General features: G+C 37.4%; 1 protein-coding gene across 1 annotated transcript; it reads right to left on the bottom strand.

Moving 5' to 3' along the window:
• Positions 1–1879: 1879 nt before the first annotated feature.
• LOC147872426 (uncharacterized) lies at positions 1880–5930 on the bottom strand. Its single transcript, XM_087357600.1, has 3 exons — positions 5709–5930; positions 5064–5168; positions 1880–2844 (listed from the first exon to the last, which is right to left on the bottom strand). Exons 1-3 carry the CDS (start codon positions 5801–5803, stop codon positions 2415–2417), a joined length of 630 nt encoding a protein of 209 aa, XP_087213726.1. The 5' UTR covers positions 5804–5930; the 3' UTR covers positions 1880–2414.
• Positions 5931–16324: the final 10394 nt, after the last annotated feature.

The raw sequence follows: 16324 nt of genomic DNA, 5'->3' as shown, positions 1-16324 counted from the left end.
ATTTGATAGCGTTTAGTCCAGCTTAGCTGGGAAGAAAGTCATATCTTTCAAAAGGCGTTCCACTCCATCTTTTTCAATTATCAAATTGTGCAAGAAACAAGCTGCTAATAATAATAATAATAGTTCCTTGTAAAGAAGTGGCTCTGGGCCACAATAATTTCTTTGTAACTTACCGAAAGATGCATGTGATGTATCGTTCAGGATTGAACTATTTTTCTTTCTGTTGTTTTGGCATCGTTTAAATCGGACTTTGCACTGGGGAGCGTGTTTCTCTTTCTCGTTTAATTTAAAGCATAGACTAACTACGTAATATACATAACTTAAGGCCGAAACTCGTAGTTCTGCAAGTAATTTTTTCTATCATACTTACTAAAGTTGTTCATACTATTACGTTCGTACAAAATTACGTATCTTCAAATTTTGCTGTGCAAGGTTGTAAAACCTGTAATAAAGTTATATATTTTATAGTCTTGTGCTTGAAGGAGGCAACGAGAGTCCACATACACGTCCGTCAGAAGGATCACGCTCTAACCTCTATATTTAAAACATCGGTACGGCTGGTCTGTAGCAAGAGGTGCAACGTACTACCAACTTCTGCACAGAACATGGTCCTACTTCGTGTCTTAATACGTTAGTGCTGCACAAAACGTACAGTATGACAAATACTGAGCTCTACTATGAAACATATGGGGTTTAAATTTGTTTTCTCAGGCCACAGCCCTTGTTGTTGACACACGTCAATATATTCTTGATGCAAACATGTTATTTGCAGATCTAATGAATAACAGATACCATAACGCATAGTCAACCTCTGTTGTTGACAGCTATTAACAGAAGAGGTATTACACTACACTTCTGTTGTTTTTTTCTATCCAGAAATATTTCAATTACGAGTGTATTTTAATTAAATCCTTGTACCCTGTTCCTTTTTCTGCGAGTTGTTGTCTGTCTAAACTGTGCTTAAATTTAATTGTAAATTTATATGTGGCTGTGACTGGGACAGCTTTTCCGTTGTCAGTATCATTCCACCTTTGCTCCATATCCACTCATTCACTGACGTATCGTCTGGGCTCGGGCAGTGGGCCCATTAGCCATAATAATTCACTTAGGATAACAACAAAACCAGTGACAATAATGGTCTTGAGGCCTGGTTGAAGTTCACCGACGTTTTACAGGTACTTCCTGCCTCCATGCTCAATGATCAACTGCTATGGAGCAGATTGAGTGGAATTTGATTATGTAGGATTAAGTTAGGTTAGGTCGTCAGGTGAGGTTAGTGACGCGCATGTGCAGTGGAACTTGTACGCATGCGCAGAAGGAAATTATCAATTTTCAGTTATTTTTATTGTTTTAGGTATTGCTGGGATAGGTGACTTTAATGATGCGCTTGCGCGGAACCTAGGCTAGCGTGGGTTGGGTTAATTTGGGTTAGGTTATGTATGTTGTGTTATATTTTCTTAGTTTAGGTTAGGTTAGGAAAGATTGAGATAAATTAGCATCTCCGAACCGTCACTGACTTTATAACAGAATACACGGCGCAAGAACGGAAAATAACTTCATAGTTTCCACCATAAGAACTTATAAAATTTTAATAGAAACTTATTTTTTGTCCAAAATTCCGAACCGCCTCTGCCATTCGAATCTAAACTGTTTTAAAACGGGTTATCATAAATATGTCAGTGGGTAAATAACACTTTATTGTGTTGTTAATACTTGATTTTAAAATGGGCGTTCCACTCTACGTGCAAAGTCATTACGTTTATAACAGCATGATTTTCTTTTCCAAAAATAGAGCAGAATTTGCCAATATTATATGCACTTTAATTGATGTTAGAACTGCGTTTATTGTAGTGATTTAGATTTGATTTAAGAACGCTAATTCCTTTTTCTCATAAGTTATATTTACACATATGCACAATCACTTGAACAAGATTTTTGATTACACTTCATACTTCTTGATTTTACTGTACTGCTGCAATAATTCAAATTTAATACCATGCTATAATAAGAAATTGGTTTTCTTACAATACCTTTAATTAAATTTTGTAATGTATTATAAGGCCTTGGTGTATTTAACGGTGACCAGATACGTGCTCAAATGAAGTAAGCCCACACGAAAATTCCGCTCAAAAACATCCACTGTCATTAATGCTCACATGAAAAATACCCACACGGAGAAATGTTTACGCAGAGAAATACGCACATAGTATAATTCCCACATTAATTTTAGTTTACAAAAAAACAAAAACAAAAACAAAAAACAAATTTGGCCAACGAGTATGTATAGTATGTTTGAAATTCACTTTCTAGCACGCACACAACGCTTTATTAAGCGTGTGTTACTTGCTAGTATTGTGAATGTGAGAACTTTTGTATGTGCGTATTTTTTGTGTGAGCATTTTTCATGTGAACATTTATGACTGTGTTTCTTTTTGTTCGAAATGTTCTTGTTTTCTTTCGTAAAGCAGTGGTGCAGACGGCAAAGTAAACAGATTTTTCAGTCTGGGGCACAATTGTATATCCTCGCAGTGTGCTAGCAATGCATTACTGAGTTCCAGAATAAGAACTTCGGTATGGTCTGATAGCTGATATTCTATTTCCTCTGAAGTGACATGGGAATCGTCCACGGTTTTTCCAGTTTCCCTGATATCGGAGTTCTCGCGTGACTCAGGTTCAGTGCGTGTACACCTACTTGTCTCACATTCTAGCGGAGTCATCTCGTCGCTGCTTGGAATCTCCTCTCGGGTGTTGCTGCGAGTCGCATTATCTGCGCTCGTCTGCCATTCCGAAGCGTCGCTGACTGCCGTTGTGCGAGGCTGTCGGTCTTCTCCCAGAGTAGGGCCCCTATCCGAAAGGATAAATTCTAAAGTGTCTGTTTTCTTTCTTTTTGAACTCGCATCTAAGACGGGTTAAAGATGAATAATTGGACACATTAGAGCAGACTACCGATCATCCGAAGGCGGGTCAACCGGGGTCAATCAGCTTCAAACCGATATTACAAATCGATTTAGAAACTGCATTTTAAAAGTTAGAACGTTTAGAAGGAAATTAATACAGTAAAACCTCTCTAAGTTGGAAACTTGCGGTTCCACGATAATGTGTCCAACTTACAGAGATGTCCAGGATAGAGGGAAAGGAGAAATTCATCCTTTCAAATTGTGGTGTAATGACAATGTGGTAATTGTAGAGTATTATGGAGCCCTTCCCAAAAAGGAAATTATTGATAAGAAAAATCAAAAGAGTAAATTAAATTTTTACAAATTTTGTTTTCACTAAATTAAACTTGCATGGATAAGCTCAAAGGGAGGGGCACCAATACTTTACGTTTACCGACAATGTAACCTATTTACTTACATAATCTAACTACTGTAATTTCTGTTAACACTGTTTAACTCAGTTGCAAGCACAGTACAGTACAACCCCTCTATAACGCGGTTCACTACACCGCGGTTCCAGATATAACGCTGGTACCTCATGTCCCCCATAGTGCAGCAAAAAAGAAAAAAAAGTTCATCAATTATCCTTCACACAGAACTCAAAATTATATTAAAATGCAAGCCAAATTAATTATTTATTACTTTTTCCGTAAAAATCAATCGTAAACATAGTTAAATAAGTATGTATACTCTTAAATGGCGATAGTCTATCAATACTGTAGGTACCGTACAGTACGTCCAGTACTTGTACCGATTTTTCTGATGCACTCCCGTAATAACGCGGGTTTACCCCTGTCCCCCGCGACCCGCGTTATAGCGGGGTTGTACTGTACTGACAAAGTTAAATCTGTACCAGCAATAGGTACTGTAGTCCAGTGAAGGGTTTAACAAAGGAATAACTATACACTTTCACTGCATTCCAATGATGTGTTCAAAGTCTCACACCCTCAACCATAAGCTAATCCTCAGGTAGAAGGCATTCATCAGTCAGAAATTCAAAACAACAAAATACTAACTGTAAACGTTTCCCATAAAAGCTTTGAAGCTAAGTGCGTGCATGCACCTGTCCAACTTACAACAAAAGGGGTGAACAAGTTTCAGGATATAGAGTGTTGTGGACATGTAAAATTATAGGATATTCGCCGGTTCCAATTAAAAGTGTCCAATATAGAGGGGTGTCCAGGATATAGGGGTGTCCAGGATATAGGGGTGTCCAACTAGAGGGGTTTTACTGTATATACAAGGATCTCACAAATAACGCCCTTGCGCGTTTCTTGCAACGTGCATTTACAGGTATTACATAAGCCTTTTCCTACGAAACAAAATTATAATTAATTAAAATTTAATAATTTCTAAATTTGTAAACACCCACGGATTTAAATTGTTTAAAAATACTATCGAAATTTCAAACACCAGATTTTAACATTTTATAACTCCCACATTCAAGTTTCTAAAATTTAGAATTTGTATTCAAATTATCTATCCTTCCTTTAAATTAGCCGGGATAGCTCAGTATAGTGACTAGCTATGGGCTGGGCGATCGGGGTTCGATACCCGACGGGGGCAGAGGATTTTTCCTCTAGCCTCTGAGTCCGGATCGGCATTGGGGCCCACCCAGCCTCCTCTACAATGGGTACTGGGATTCTTTCCCAGGGATAAAGCACGGCCGGGGCGTGATGCTGACCACTCACCCCCATCTAGTGCCGAGGTCAAGAAAGAGTAGGAGCTATACCTCCGCTCCCCACAAGTGCCTGCATAGGCATGTAGAGGGACGCTTTACTTTACTTATCCTTCCTTTAAATTCCACATCCGAATCCTAAGAAACCTAACCTAACACGTCTTAACCCAACGAACCTCACTTAAAATAACACAGCCAAAACTAACGTGTCCGGACCTGTTCTATCCTAAGCTGTCTCAGCATATCAGCATTGCCCAAGAAACGGAACATACAGTCGGCTAATCAATTAATTCATAGAGCGTCATTAAATGAGTCACTTCGTTGTCTAATGAGAAAATGAATCGCCCAACAAGTCAGTTAACCCGTTTATCGGTAGCCAAATATCCACATGAGCTGGTCACTTAGTTTGTCAGAGATGTGCCAGGCACATGATCGCAAAATGAACTTACCTCGTTGTGACGTCATATCCACCCTCAACCACGCCACCACACTTAAATTTCAAGGTCTCGTCTGATCTATGTGTCGGGTCTTCAGGAACGGACCAATTGAGTGATCTGTTGAAGAGAGGGTCAAATCGGTCGTGAGTGGTAATTGTGGAATACTAAAAATCGATTTAAAAACTGCGTTGTAAATTTAGAATGTTTAGAAAGAAAGTAATATATACAAGAATCTCATAAATAACGCCCTCGCGCGTTCTTTGCAGCGTATGTTTACAGGTAATACATCAGCATTTACTCACGAAACACAATTAAAATTTAACCATTTCTAAATTTTGAAATTTGTATTTGAAGTTCCGTAGTAACCACCATAAACAGTGAGTCCGTTAATGAAAGACTATCGGGTTACAAGCAGCGTCAGGTGGCTGAATGGGGAATAAACAATATCTTCTGCCAACGTTTCGAGAGCATTCTCTGCTCTCATCCTCAGGGCCTGAGGATGAGAGCAGAAGATATGGTTCATTCACCATTCAATCGCCTGACGTGGCTTGTAATTCGAGAGTCTTTCATCAACTTCAGTTGCCGCGAAAGCTTCGCTTTTTACATCAGTACGTCTGTTAGTCTGTAAACGTTTAGATAATGCAGACCCTCTCTTACTTTGAAGAAATCAAAGGTGGCATGAATGGCTCTTGTAGCACGCTTGGCAGAGATGAGAAATGGAATCGCTGCACCAGACCGCATCTTCTGTTCATCCTGATCTCTTGCTTTTCTCTGCTCTGACTGATCACTACACACGCGAAACGTTCGCTCGCCAAGTTTTGTTACACTCTGAAGTAACAATGTCGCTAGTCTGGAACTTCTATATGCATTTACACAGACTTCCAGTTGACAGTTACCATGGTTTCAAACAATACTGTTGTTTAGTTCTGTGTTGATATCTGTTTGGACGGTTTTTATATTGTTGATATGATATTCATTGTTACTGGCGCAACACAACTGCGTAAAAATGTTAGTTGATTGTTGATGAGTTGATTGTTGTCAGTTTAAAGTTGTCACAGCTGTACTTATTGTATGAAATAAATTTTAAATTAACCTCAAAAATTTTTGATAGAGAATACTAAATGGTAAACTAAAAATTATAATTTCGTAAGATGGGATGATTCTTCACGGTTCAAAGCTAACACAGTTGTACTTCGTATTGCCCTACTGTCGAAACTACGCCATCTAATTTAGTTGCTACGAACTTATTTAAATTTAACCTGAAATAATACTGTTGACAGGAACATAAGAAAAGGTAACCAAAAATGGAGCAATTATGAGAATGGCATGGCCTAAAATACCCTGTAATTTTCGAAAGCAACAGACACTTCTGGTTATAACATTCTAGAATACCAAAAACAATATTAGTCGAATAATAATACACTTAGTCATTACAAAATATTCAATCTCCTGCGGAACTAACTAGTTAAGATTCTCTATTGTGTCACTGCAGCAGTTTCCAGTCGTCCACTTCACAGAAAAGTATTACGAGACATTACAATATCAACTGCAGAAAGGGCTGTTTCTTGATGAACACGTGCTGGAGAGTGACTTTATTTCACATCGAGGTACAGCACAAATACTGCATTTATGGTAGCACTGCACTGGTACTAAAATATGAGCGACATTTAACAAGACTTTTGAACTGTATTTTTCTGTATCATTATGGTTGGAACGAAATAATGATATTTGAAACATTTGCATGCTGCTGAATCGATCTGACATCTCTGCAGTAGAAGAATGAATTCTAGCATTTAGTTATTCAAAAGCTCTGTTACCAAATATTATGATCAAGCAGTTAGCATTTTTATATACATTTACAAAAAAAAAATGTAGTCTACGCAGACAGATTCCAATGTATTTTTGTATTTGAGTGATATTGGCCCATTTCAAGGATAAGTAACAAGCTATCACTTATTGTGCAAGGCAAAAATTAAAAAAGCTCTTCCTTAACTTTATAATTTGCAATGAATATATCAGATACAAACTACTGAGAAACTCATGTAGCTTTCATGTTGTCACTTACTGTGATTGGGCGCTCCTGGTGGATTTCTTCCAGAGGAGGTGACTCGAAAGAAATATTCTGTGAAACCGATTATGAAAGTCACATGTAAGCAAGCACATTCATTTGCACTGAAACGCCTTTACTGCTGTGTTTGTAAAGAAATTATGTGTCTCTGGAAACAAGCTGATAAAATCATATCTTCGCTGTTAAAAACGTCAATCGTGTGTAGTATATTGAAATTAAACAAATGTCACATTTATGACCAAAGGCGTTGTCTAAGAATGTTTTTTTAAAGTAGTTGTCGGCCCCGGTACAAGTCCAATTTTGGGCCCCCGTCGCCATATTGGGTATGCCAAGTGGGTCAGATGGGTCTGGGTCGACCTCCATTGCACTCTCGATCTCATAAGCAACGAAATTAACGTCCATACTTGACCCAGATGCCGCCTGAGTTGTCCGAGCGCGCTTACGTTGCCTATATTCGCGGCAATACTGCTCGTTGGTTTTGGGTCCGGGCCCGGCGTTTTCGGTGTCATTCTCTTTGGAATTCTGTGCTCTACGCATTCGTGCCCGAGTTTTGTAATTCTGGTTGTACTTTGCCCTCATATATCGCGACATTTTAAGAAAATCGGGAAATTTTCAAACTTTTTCAAATTCACAGCCTCGTATCTTTTTGAGTTTTTGAGATACACACTTGGAGGCCAGGATGAGTTGTAACATATACACTCCTCTTCAAAACAACACCTGGCATCTTAAATGACAATGGATCATTTCACTGTTAGATCAGACCTTGTAACACATCAACACATCACACTCTCATCAATCACAGAGGAATGACAATGTCAAATGAGTGAGAAGTCGGAATACAAGACAAGTGATACGGTGTTATTGTTCAGTAGCATGTCTGCTGGCTGTACATAAAAAAACCACGTAAAAAGAGAAGGATTGGAATTATTACCCATGTGAAGCAACTCCGCATCACCAAATTGCCCCAGACCTGCTGCCTTCTTCATGGCTGATGTTCCTTGTGCTGAGATAATGTGTGCGGATGATCTACGTTCATAAACGACAGAATTCTTCTCATGGACTCTGGCTCAAAGTAACTGCCAAAAATATGAATACAAGTTTCCCATAGGATAACAGAATAAACCTTATAATATGTGAATAGCACAATGGAAACAACGGGACATGAACATATCGATATTGGTTTCATGTAAGTTATATTTCATTTCTTACTCTAATTTTGATTAAAGCAACTTTGAATGAAATCAAAGTCCAGGGATTCGCAGTCTGTGGCCTGCTAATGTGTTTTGTGAGGAACACATAAATGTTCAACACTCACAGCAATACAATATTCACAACGTAACATTTAACAGAATAATAACAGAACTTAAGTGAATTGGGAAGTAATATCAAATAAGTAACAAACAACTATTGACCCTATAAAAAAGACATTATTGCCATAAGCATTTCGACCTCAAGAGGTCATCATCAGTGGCATCTGGGAAATCAATTCATTTAACCAAATGGTTAAAACTGGATTTAGAAATAAATAAGGTGTTTTACAAAAGTTATTTCAAACGATACTGCACTAGATGTTGTTATTCACAGAGTAGAACTATGCATTTAGCTATTGATCGGATGGTTCGGTAGCCGTAGATGGTCCGCGGCGAACTGTGGCTGCGTTGTCCGTACCTGTGAACTCCAGAATCGTGGGAAGTAAGTTTACTAATACACAAATTAATTAACTTATAATTCCTTTCTGCCAGGACTTGCTTAATTACACTAACAGTACTACTGGGTACTGGGAACTACTTTTGGTTGGCTTGATCTATGGACATTTGGTAGGACTCCTTGGACGAGGGATCGGCCCGTCGCAAGGCCTCTGTCTGTACACAGGACAGCACGACACAGAAAAAGCCGGACAGACATGGCTTGAGTGGGATTCGAACCCACGGTCCTAGCGACCGCGCGGCCACTGCGGACCTCCAACAGTACTACAGAAGTACATAACTGGCAGTTCTCTTGAAAATAACTTATTTCCTCTCGTTTACAGTAAACTGGTTTTGGTAAAGCAAAGGGATTTGATTTCATTCTGTAGTTTCTTGTATTATTTGCACTCCTCCTTGTAGAAATTTTTGGTCTGCAATTATACTTAGTATCAATTTCACAAGAGTTCACTGGCTCCTATTATTGTCATTCATCTCATTCAGATTACAACAGTTATTGCACAGATTACATTCCTAATTAATTTTTCACAAACAACAAGTTTCTTGGCACTGAAGGCATTATAATTTTATTCCAAAGGGCATTATGAAAATTAGTTTCAGGAATCTGTAACAACACATAACCTCACTTTACTTCACAGACAACTGCAGTCAGGATACTACAGTTCAAGGTCTCTGAATTCTACTGTGCAGTATAAAACTGTGGAAGAAGATAAACCAAGACCCCGACCTCCTATTTTCTGAGAACAACTGCGTCTCTTTCACTGTTCAAGGAAAACTAAAATCGAGATCCAGTCTACAAAGTATTGTGACTTACCTCTGAGTGAACATTTGGTGAGTTCGCATCTCTGTAGAACGCCTATTAAAATCGCTCCGCCCGTCTTTACACCTGTAACGGCTGAACACATTATCGCGAAATTTGATATTGGAGAGAATTATTACAGTTTTATTTACAAGACTAAGGGGCAGCTGACACAAAGACGTGCATGTGTCTCTGGCGCCAAAGTGAATGTGGAATTCCAGACTTTACATTGGCTCAAATGCAAACACCAATAAACAAATTTACTTCTCACCATAAATCACAGGAAAAAAACGGGTCCTCTATAGGGTCACGTCGTCTCAGCCAGTCAGCCTCATGTCCCGACCCCTTACCTTTATTTCATATGTGGCGGCTTTATTTCGGCGTTTTGTCATAATTGCAGCCCCTCTCTCACGCTGCGGTCCATTTGACCAGCGGCTAGGCACAGGCTTCAAAGCGCTAATATGAACCCCAACAGAATGACCACCAAACAGATTACCGATTCGATTTTTTATATATCTATACAATACTTAATGTTTGCATAGAAAAATGACCTGCGGGTAAATTCATGTGTACAAGACCTTGTCAAAGAGGAACATTTTCATACACAATTTATTTTCATCCACCAAACAACGTGCTTTATTCAGCCGCCGGTTGAATGCAGTAAATTTTATTACCACAAAACTTTTCTTGAATTTGGTTATTTACTTTGGCGACATCTGGTGGCATACGTGTTAATTAATAATATAATACGAAGCCAGTCACGTGCTTCCAAAAAATAAAATTATTTGCCTACAAGAATTTATCAATGGATTGAATGTTCGTTTGCTACTCTGAGCTACTACAATGCGTCTTTAAATAAAGTATGAATAAATACAAAAAAATCATGCTCTACTATGACCACACAAAATCGGCAGCTTAATTAAGAGACATCTGGTAGCATACGTGTTAATCAACAGTACTTAAATATGAAACTACAAAAACACTGAACTAACAGCATTACGTGATCAGCTTCATGAAGCAAATATGATAATGGTCCATGAAATAAATTTTAACACCACAATGATTTTAATTTAAAGTGACATAAAATTAATTGAACATATAATTTTTATCGGCGTGATGTCAAATTTGAAGGAAAACAGATGAAAGATCTTTCTTGAAAGTCTGTACATGCAGATGACGTAACTTTTGTTTTAATTTTATCATCACAGTAATTCTAATTTAAAGAGGCATCTAATATTAATTGAAAACCTTTGAAATGTACTCCAACATAAAATACGCAGAACCAAGTATATAAAGTATTCACATCCAATCATACCGTCTACATTAATATAAATAAACACCAAGGCTATGCAATGTTAATGAAAGTATTTTAGCAGTAAATTAAAGCATATTGTAGGCCTGTAAAATACATTCTAAATTAATGTCATTTATATAGTACTGAAATGGAAAAAACGTGCGAGTTTTTAAGAGAAATATATTTGTTTACATCAAAGAATGGTATAACCCCAATTATTGAATAATTATTTGAAGAGGGATTAACTTGTAGACTTCTAGCGCTAATAGTGTTGTTAATTGTAAAACGAAAGTCACTCCTTTTACATTTTACATGTTCCCAGGTTTAAATATCCCCCGATACCAGTTCTACTGATTGAAGATTTTTTGTGGTTTCCCTCAGATCCTCCAAGTAACTGAGGAGACATTTCCTTAAATTAGGCCACGACCGCTTCATTCTACATCCTTTCTCATCCAGTGTTCATTAAACGTCCAGTTGTTGCCGCTGTAAACTCTGTGGTGCTGAGAGAATCGGTAAATTCATGGCAGCCACAATACCCAGAACACCAGGACATCACAATACTAGGAAGGCAATTTTACAATAAAGTGAACTTGTTTATGGCCTCTTCTTAAATTAGGCTACATGTTATGTTATTTTTCAAGCCTATTTACAATTCAAACAAGCTTTGTGTGATCAGCTTCAGATTTCATTCAAATATTACTGTTAGTTTGAGCACTCTAATGACAATTTAAAAAAAATCTACCAGATTTGGTCTCTTTCACTGGAAGACCTAATAATACTGTAAACAATATGACAGAATTACTCAAAAGGAGGTTGGATTAAAATGGTTTCATTTATGCAGGGAATGTGACTAGTACGTGTATGAAATATGTTGTAAATCACGTACGGATCAGTAGAAAGGGTCATTGCAGGTGCACTGACAAGATGTTGACATGAAAATGCATACCAATGTTTTTTTTACAATTTATTTAAATTAATTACTTTTCATGTCTGTCCTTACATATATCTTCATGAGCACATACATAAATAAACTATGTTTTTACTTATATATTCAAAATGGCCACCTTCCACCTTGATACAACTTTATAACTTGAGATGACAATTGTGTCTTGGATTCTGCAAAATTCTGTGTGCTTATTACAATTTATTTCCTCAAAATCAGTCACCCCTATGCAGATATTTCATAAAACAGACCATGTGTAAATAAGCCCATTTTACAGAGCTACAAATACAGGGTGCGCCAAAAAATACCCGGAATAGTTAAGAGATCATAACTCCACGAATAAGCAACGAATTCAAACCAAACTTTTTTATTTAAACAAACGGTTGCAAAACATGTTCAAAATGGCCACCTTCAAATTTAATACAAGCATCAAGACGTTTCATGAAATTATCGACGAAGCTCGCACACTCTTCGGCGGTTTTTTCAGCCCCGGGCTTTGTGCAGCGCCCGTTTCAGCTGATCCACGGTAGCGTATCCTGAAGAGGAGATTTTGCTCCAGAATTGACCAAACTGCGATGTCCATAGCATTCAGATAAGGAGAGTTAGAGGGCTTTGTCCAAAATCTGCGGAAACAGCTCTTTGCAGAGTCTGATTGAAGATTTCGCTGCATGCGGAGGAGCCCAGTCCTGTTGAAGGATCCGGTGTTTGTTTCCGAAATGCCTGCGTGCCCACGGCTCCAATTCATCTCTTAAGATTCGTTGTTGGTACACGGCGGCGTTGATTTTGACGCCGCTGTCCACAAAGACCATCGGCGTCTTACCAGAGGATCTGATGCCGGCCCAGGCCATCACAGAGGCCGGAAAATGGTGGCGATACCTCAAAATACATTTCGGCGAGTTGCCTGAAACTACTGGCACCAACTGACGATGGTGTTGTCGATTGTGGAGCGACTGGATGATGAAAATCTTTTTGCTCGCAAAAAGAACCGAGCGATAGCGAGAACTTACGAGCAACCTGCGAGGTTTCTTGGCTTTTTTGAGTCGATTCGTCGCCATTGCATCCGTGGGGTGATGACCAATTCCGAGTTTGTAAGAACGGAGTTTAAGCTTCTTTTTTGTGATTCTTCGAACTGATTGTTCGCTGATACCAAGGTTCTTTGCCATCTTTCGCATTGACTGTACCGGATTGAGATCGTACTACCTGGATGTTCCTCTTTGTAACTGCGGAAGGTTTTCGTCCTAGTCCTGCCCTACTCTCATTGTTCCCAGTTTCCTTGTAACGTTTTATCGCATCTTAGACGGTTGAAAGTGTCGTTTTGGCCATCTTCGATATTGTTTTTGCAACATTTTTTGAACAAATTTACAGCCGTTATGTAAAAACAGTACAGAGAATCAAATGAAAACATTTATTGTCCAAACCAAACATAAAAACCGCGATAATTTCAAATTACGGGCATTTCGGTGCACCCTGTATATTGAAGATTTGTTTCTTATCCTATATACATAAGCCAATTCCCAAATATTTTTGGGGCTCTTGCCTCCATAATGTGACCTTAAATTAAAATTATTTGACATTACATTAGTGTAATAGAAGTACCTTTTACGACTTACTCTGACAGAAAAGCCGATCCATAAACTAACCACTCATTAGCACGCACCTAATGCTGTTCCGTAGTATTAGTCATTTTAATTTTTAGTGTCACTTGAAACACAACACAGTCAGTTATTCACAATTCGCATATTCTCTGTTACACTGATGTTACCGGAACCTCACCCCTTCTACACAACCATTTTCAGATACATCAACACATCATATCTTATTACTTAAGCTTCGTATATCTGTAACTCTTAAAAAATAATTCAATTCATTTATTTAAGTGCTTGACAACAGCCAACTAAGGCCAATAACAGCCAAACATTGACAAAAGTACAGAATAAAATATAATAATAATAAAAGTAAAACTTTACAGATACAAAAAGAAACAAATCAACTAAATATATAAATGTACAATAATAATAATATTTCAATTCAATTCAATTATTGCATAGTAATTAACAAGTAAATGAGCTAAAAAATATGCCTAAGTAATATTAATTTGTAATTGAAATATATGCTGTTTGTTTTACGAGTAAAAGATATAATCGTGGTTTTACCTAAATTAAGCTTCATACCATTTTTATGCCAGCAATTTTTCACAGAATGAACATCATGCTGTAACAGCTTACAATCAACAACGTTTCTAATATTACGATGTATCTTTAAATCGTCAGCAAACAACAGATAACTGGAATTGGAAAGAGAGTCGGAAATATCATTAATAAATATGTTAAAAAGTAAGGGGCCTAAGGTGGAACCTTGAGGCACTCATGACTTAACAAAATAAGGAAACGAAAACTTTCCCGATATACGTACAAAGGAATGTCTGTAAGACTTGAGGTTCTCACAGCGGTGAGTATGAAGATTTCTGTCTTCTGGGTTATTGCGCTGTGTAGTCTGGTCGATGTTAACCAACGTTTCAGAGGTCATACTGCCTCCGTCATCAGGGCAGTATGACCTCTGAAACGTTGGTTAACATCGACCAGACTACACAGCGCAATAACCCAGAAGACAGAAATCTTCAAAGGAATGTCTGTTCGTAAGATAACTACAAATCCAATCAACAAAATAAGTTGGCGAGCTTGTGAAGAAGAATGTTATGGGGAACCATGTCAAAGGCACTACTAAAGTCAAAGTATATGGAATCAATTTGACCTTGTGTGCTAACAATGGGCATAATGGAGTTTAAGTAAGTAACCAAATTAGTTGAAGTAGAATTAAATTTTCTAGACCCATGCTGGGCAGGATTAAGTCTGTATTTAAAAACATAAGATAAGTTATCATAAATAACAAATTCAAATATTTTGGAAAAATTGTTAAGAATAGAAATGGGCCTATAATTACTAACACAAGTCCTGTCTCGTTTTTTTAAATATATGTACAACAGCAGTTTGTTTCCACAATGATGGAAAAGTCGCAGAAGATACACTAAGATTAAAAATATGTGTTAATAAAGGAATAAATATGTCCGAACAACCCTTGATAATAAATGATGGAATTTCATCCAGTCCAACACACTTGGAAGGTCTAAGGCGCTTAATAGCCATACATACTTCTAAGGCAGAAATAGAAACGGAGGGTAAAAAGTCAGATGTAGTCGAAACAGAAGGACAATTGGCATTAAAAACTTATTTAAAATGATAAGCAAAGGAATCTGTAATTAGTTTAGAATCAGTGATAAACTGATTATCAACTTTAAGTTGGATAAAAGAGTTATCCTTCCTTTCAAAATTAGAAACGTGTTTCCAAAAATGCTGGGGACGAGTTTTTAAACTGTCATCAACAGATTTTAACCACCGCTGTCTATCACACTTAATAGTACCTTTAACAAGTTTCCGAAAAAATGAAAAATAAGAATAATGGATATCAGATTTAGTCTTTCTGTGCCGACGAAAATACATACTTTTTACGAGTATAGTATTTTAAAGTACTACTAGAAAACCAACATGGAAACTTGGACTTCCTAGAACATTTATAGGGTATAGCAAGATTTAAAGCTTCAGTAACAACTGAGTTGAGCTTATTAACGGCACAGTCAACAGAAGTCTGATTATAAACACAAGTCCAGTCATAGGAAAATAAAAATTTATATAACAATACATAATCCCCACGAGCATAATTACGAAATGAACGTGGAGACTGCGAATAAGAAGAAAAATATATACTAAGATCAACAACCAAGGAAGGATGGAAGGTATCAGGTTCAACCAAGTCAAAATCAGAGTAAGAAACATTAATATCAGTAAAATTAGTAAATATAATATCAGTAAAATTAGTAAATATAAGATCACGTAAATTCTTGTTTTGTACGGTAAGATTGTACTGAGAAAGTCCAAAATAACATACAGCATTATAAATTACCTCACCTCTAAATTTGGTATAATAATGTGAGTTACCATGGGGACACCCACGAACCCAGCCACAGCCAGGTACATTAAAGTCACCAAATAGAACTACGCGGAAATTTTGAGTGTTAAGCTTAGCTTCCAAAGAACTATAGTAATTTTCAATAATTTTGATATCCATATTGGGCAGAAAATAATGTTTACCAACAAGTAAATTAAAACCATTGGGAATAAAAATTTCTATCCAAACACATTGATACGTAAGTTCAAAGTCGTACCTACGTTTACAACCAGAAAAATAACGGCGAACTGCAATCAAAACACCACCACCACCAGTTAAATTTGAATCCGCGTAAGCTCTGTCTGCACGGAAAACAAAATAATTATCGGGAAACATTGCGATTACAATAAGAATCGTTAAGCCATGTCTCAGTAAGACATATAATTTTGGAGACAAACATTGCCGAAAAGACTGGTACATTAAGTACGCAAACCCCTGGCATTTTGATAAGAAATTCCAAAGGA

This window comes from Zootermopsis nevadensis, unplaced genomic scaffold (genome assembly GCF_977971745.1).
Source record: "Zootermopsis nevadensis isolate Lab colony 2312 unplaced genomic scaffold, Znev_1.0 Znev_ptg000028l, whole genome shotgun sequence".
Lineage (NCBI taxonomy): Eukaryota > Metazoa > Arthropoda > Insecta > Blattodea > Termopsidae > Zootermopsis > Zootermopsis nevadensis.
The sequence above is the reverse complement of the archived record's forward strand: the minus strand, read 5'-3'. Positions and strand labels throughout refer to the sequence as shown.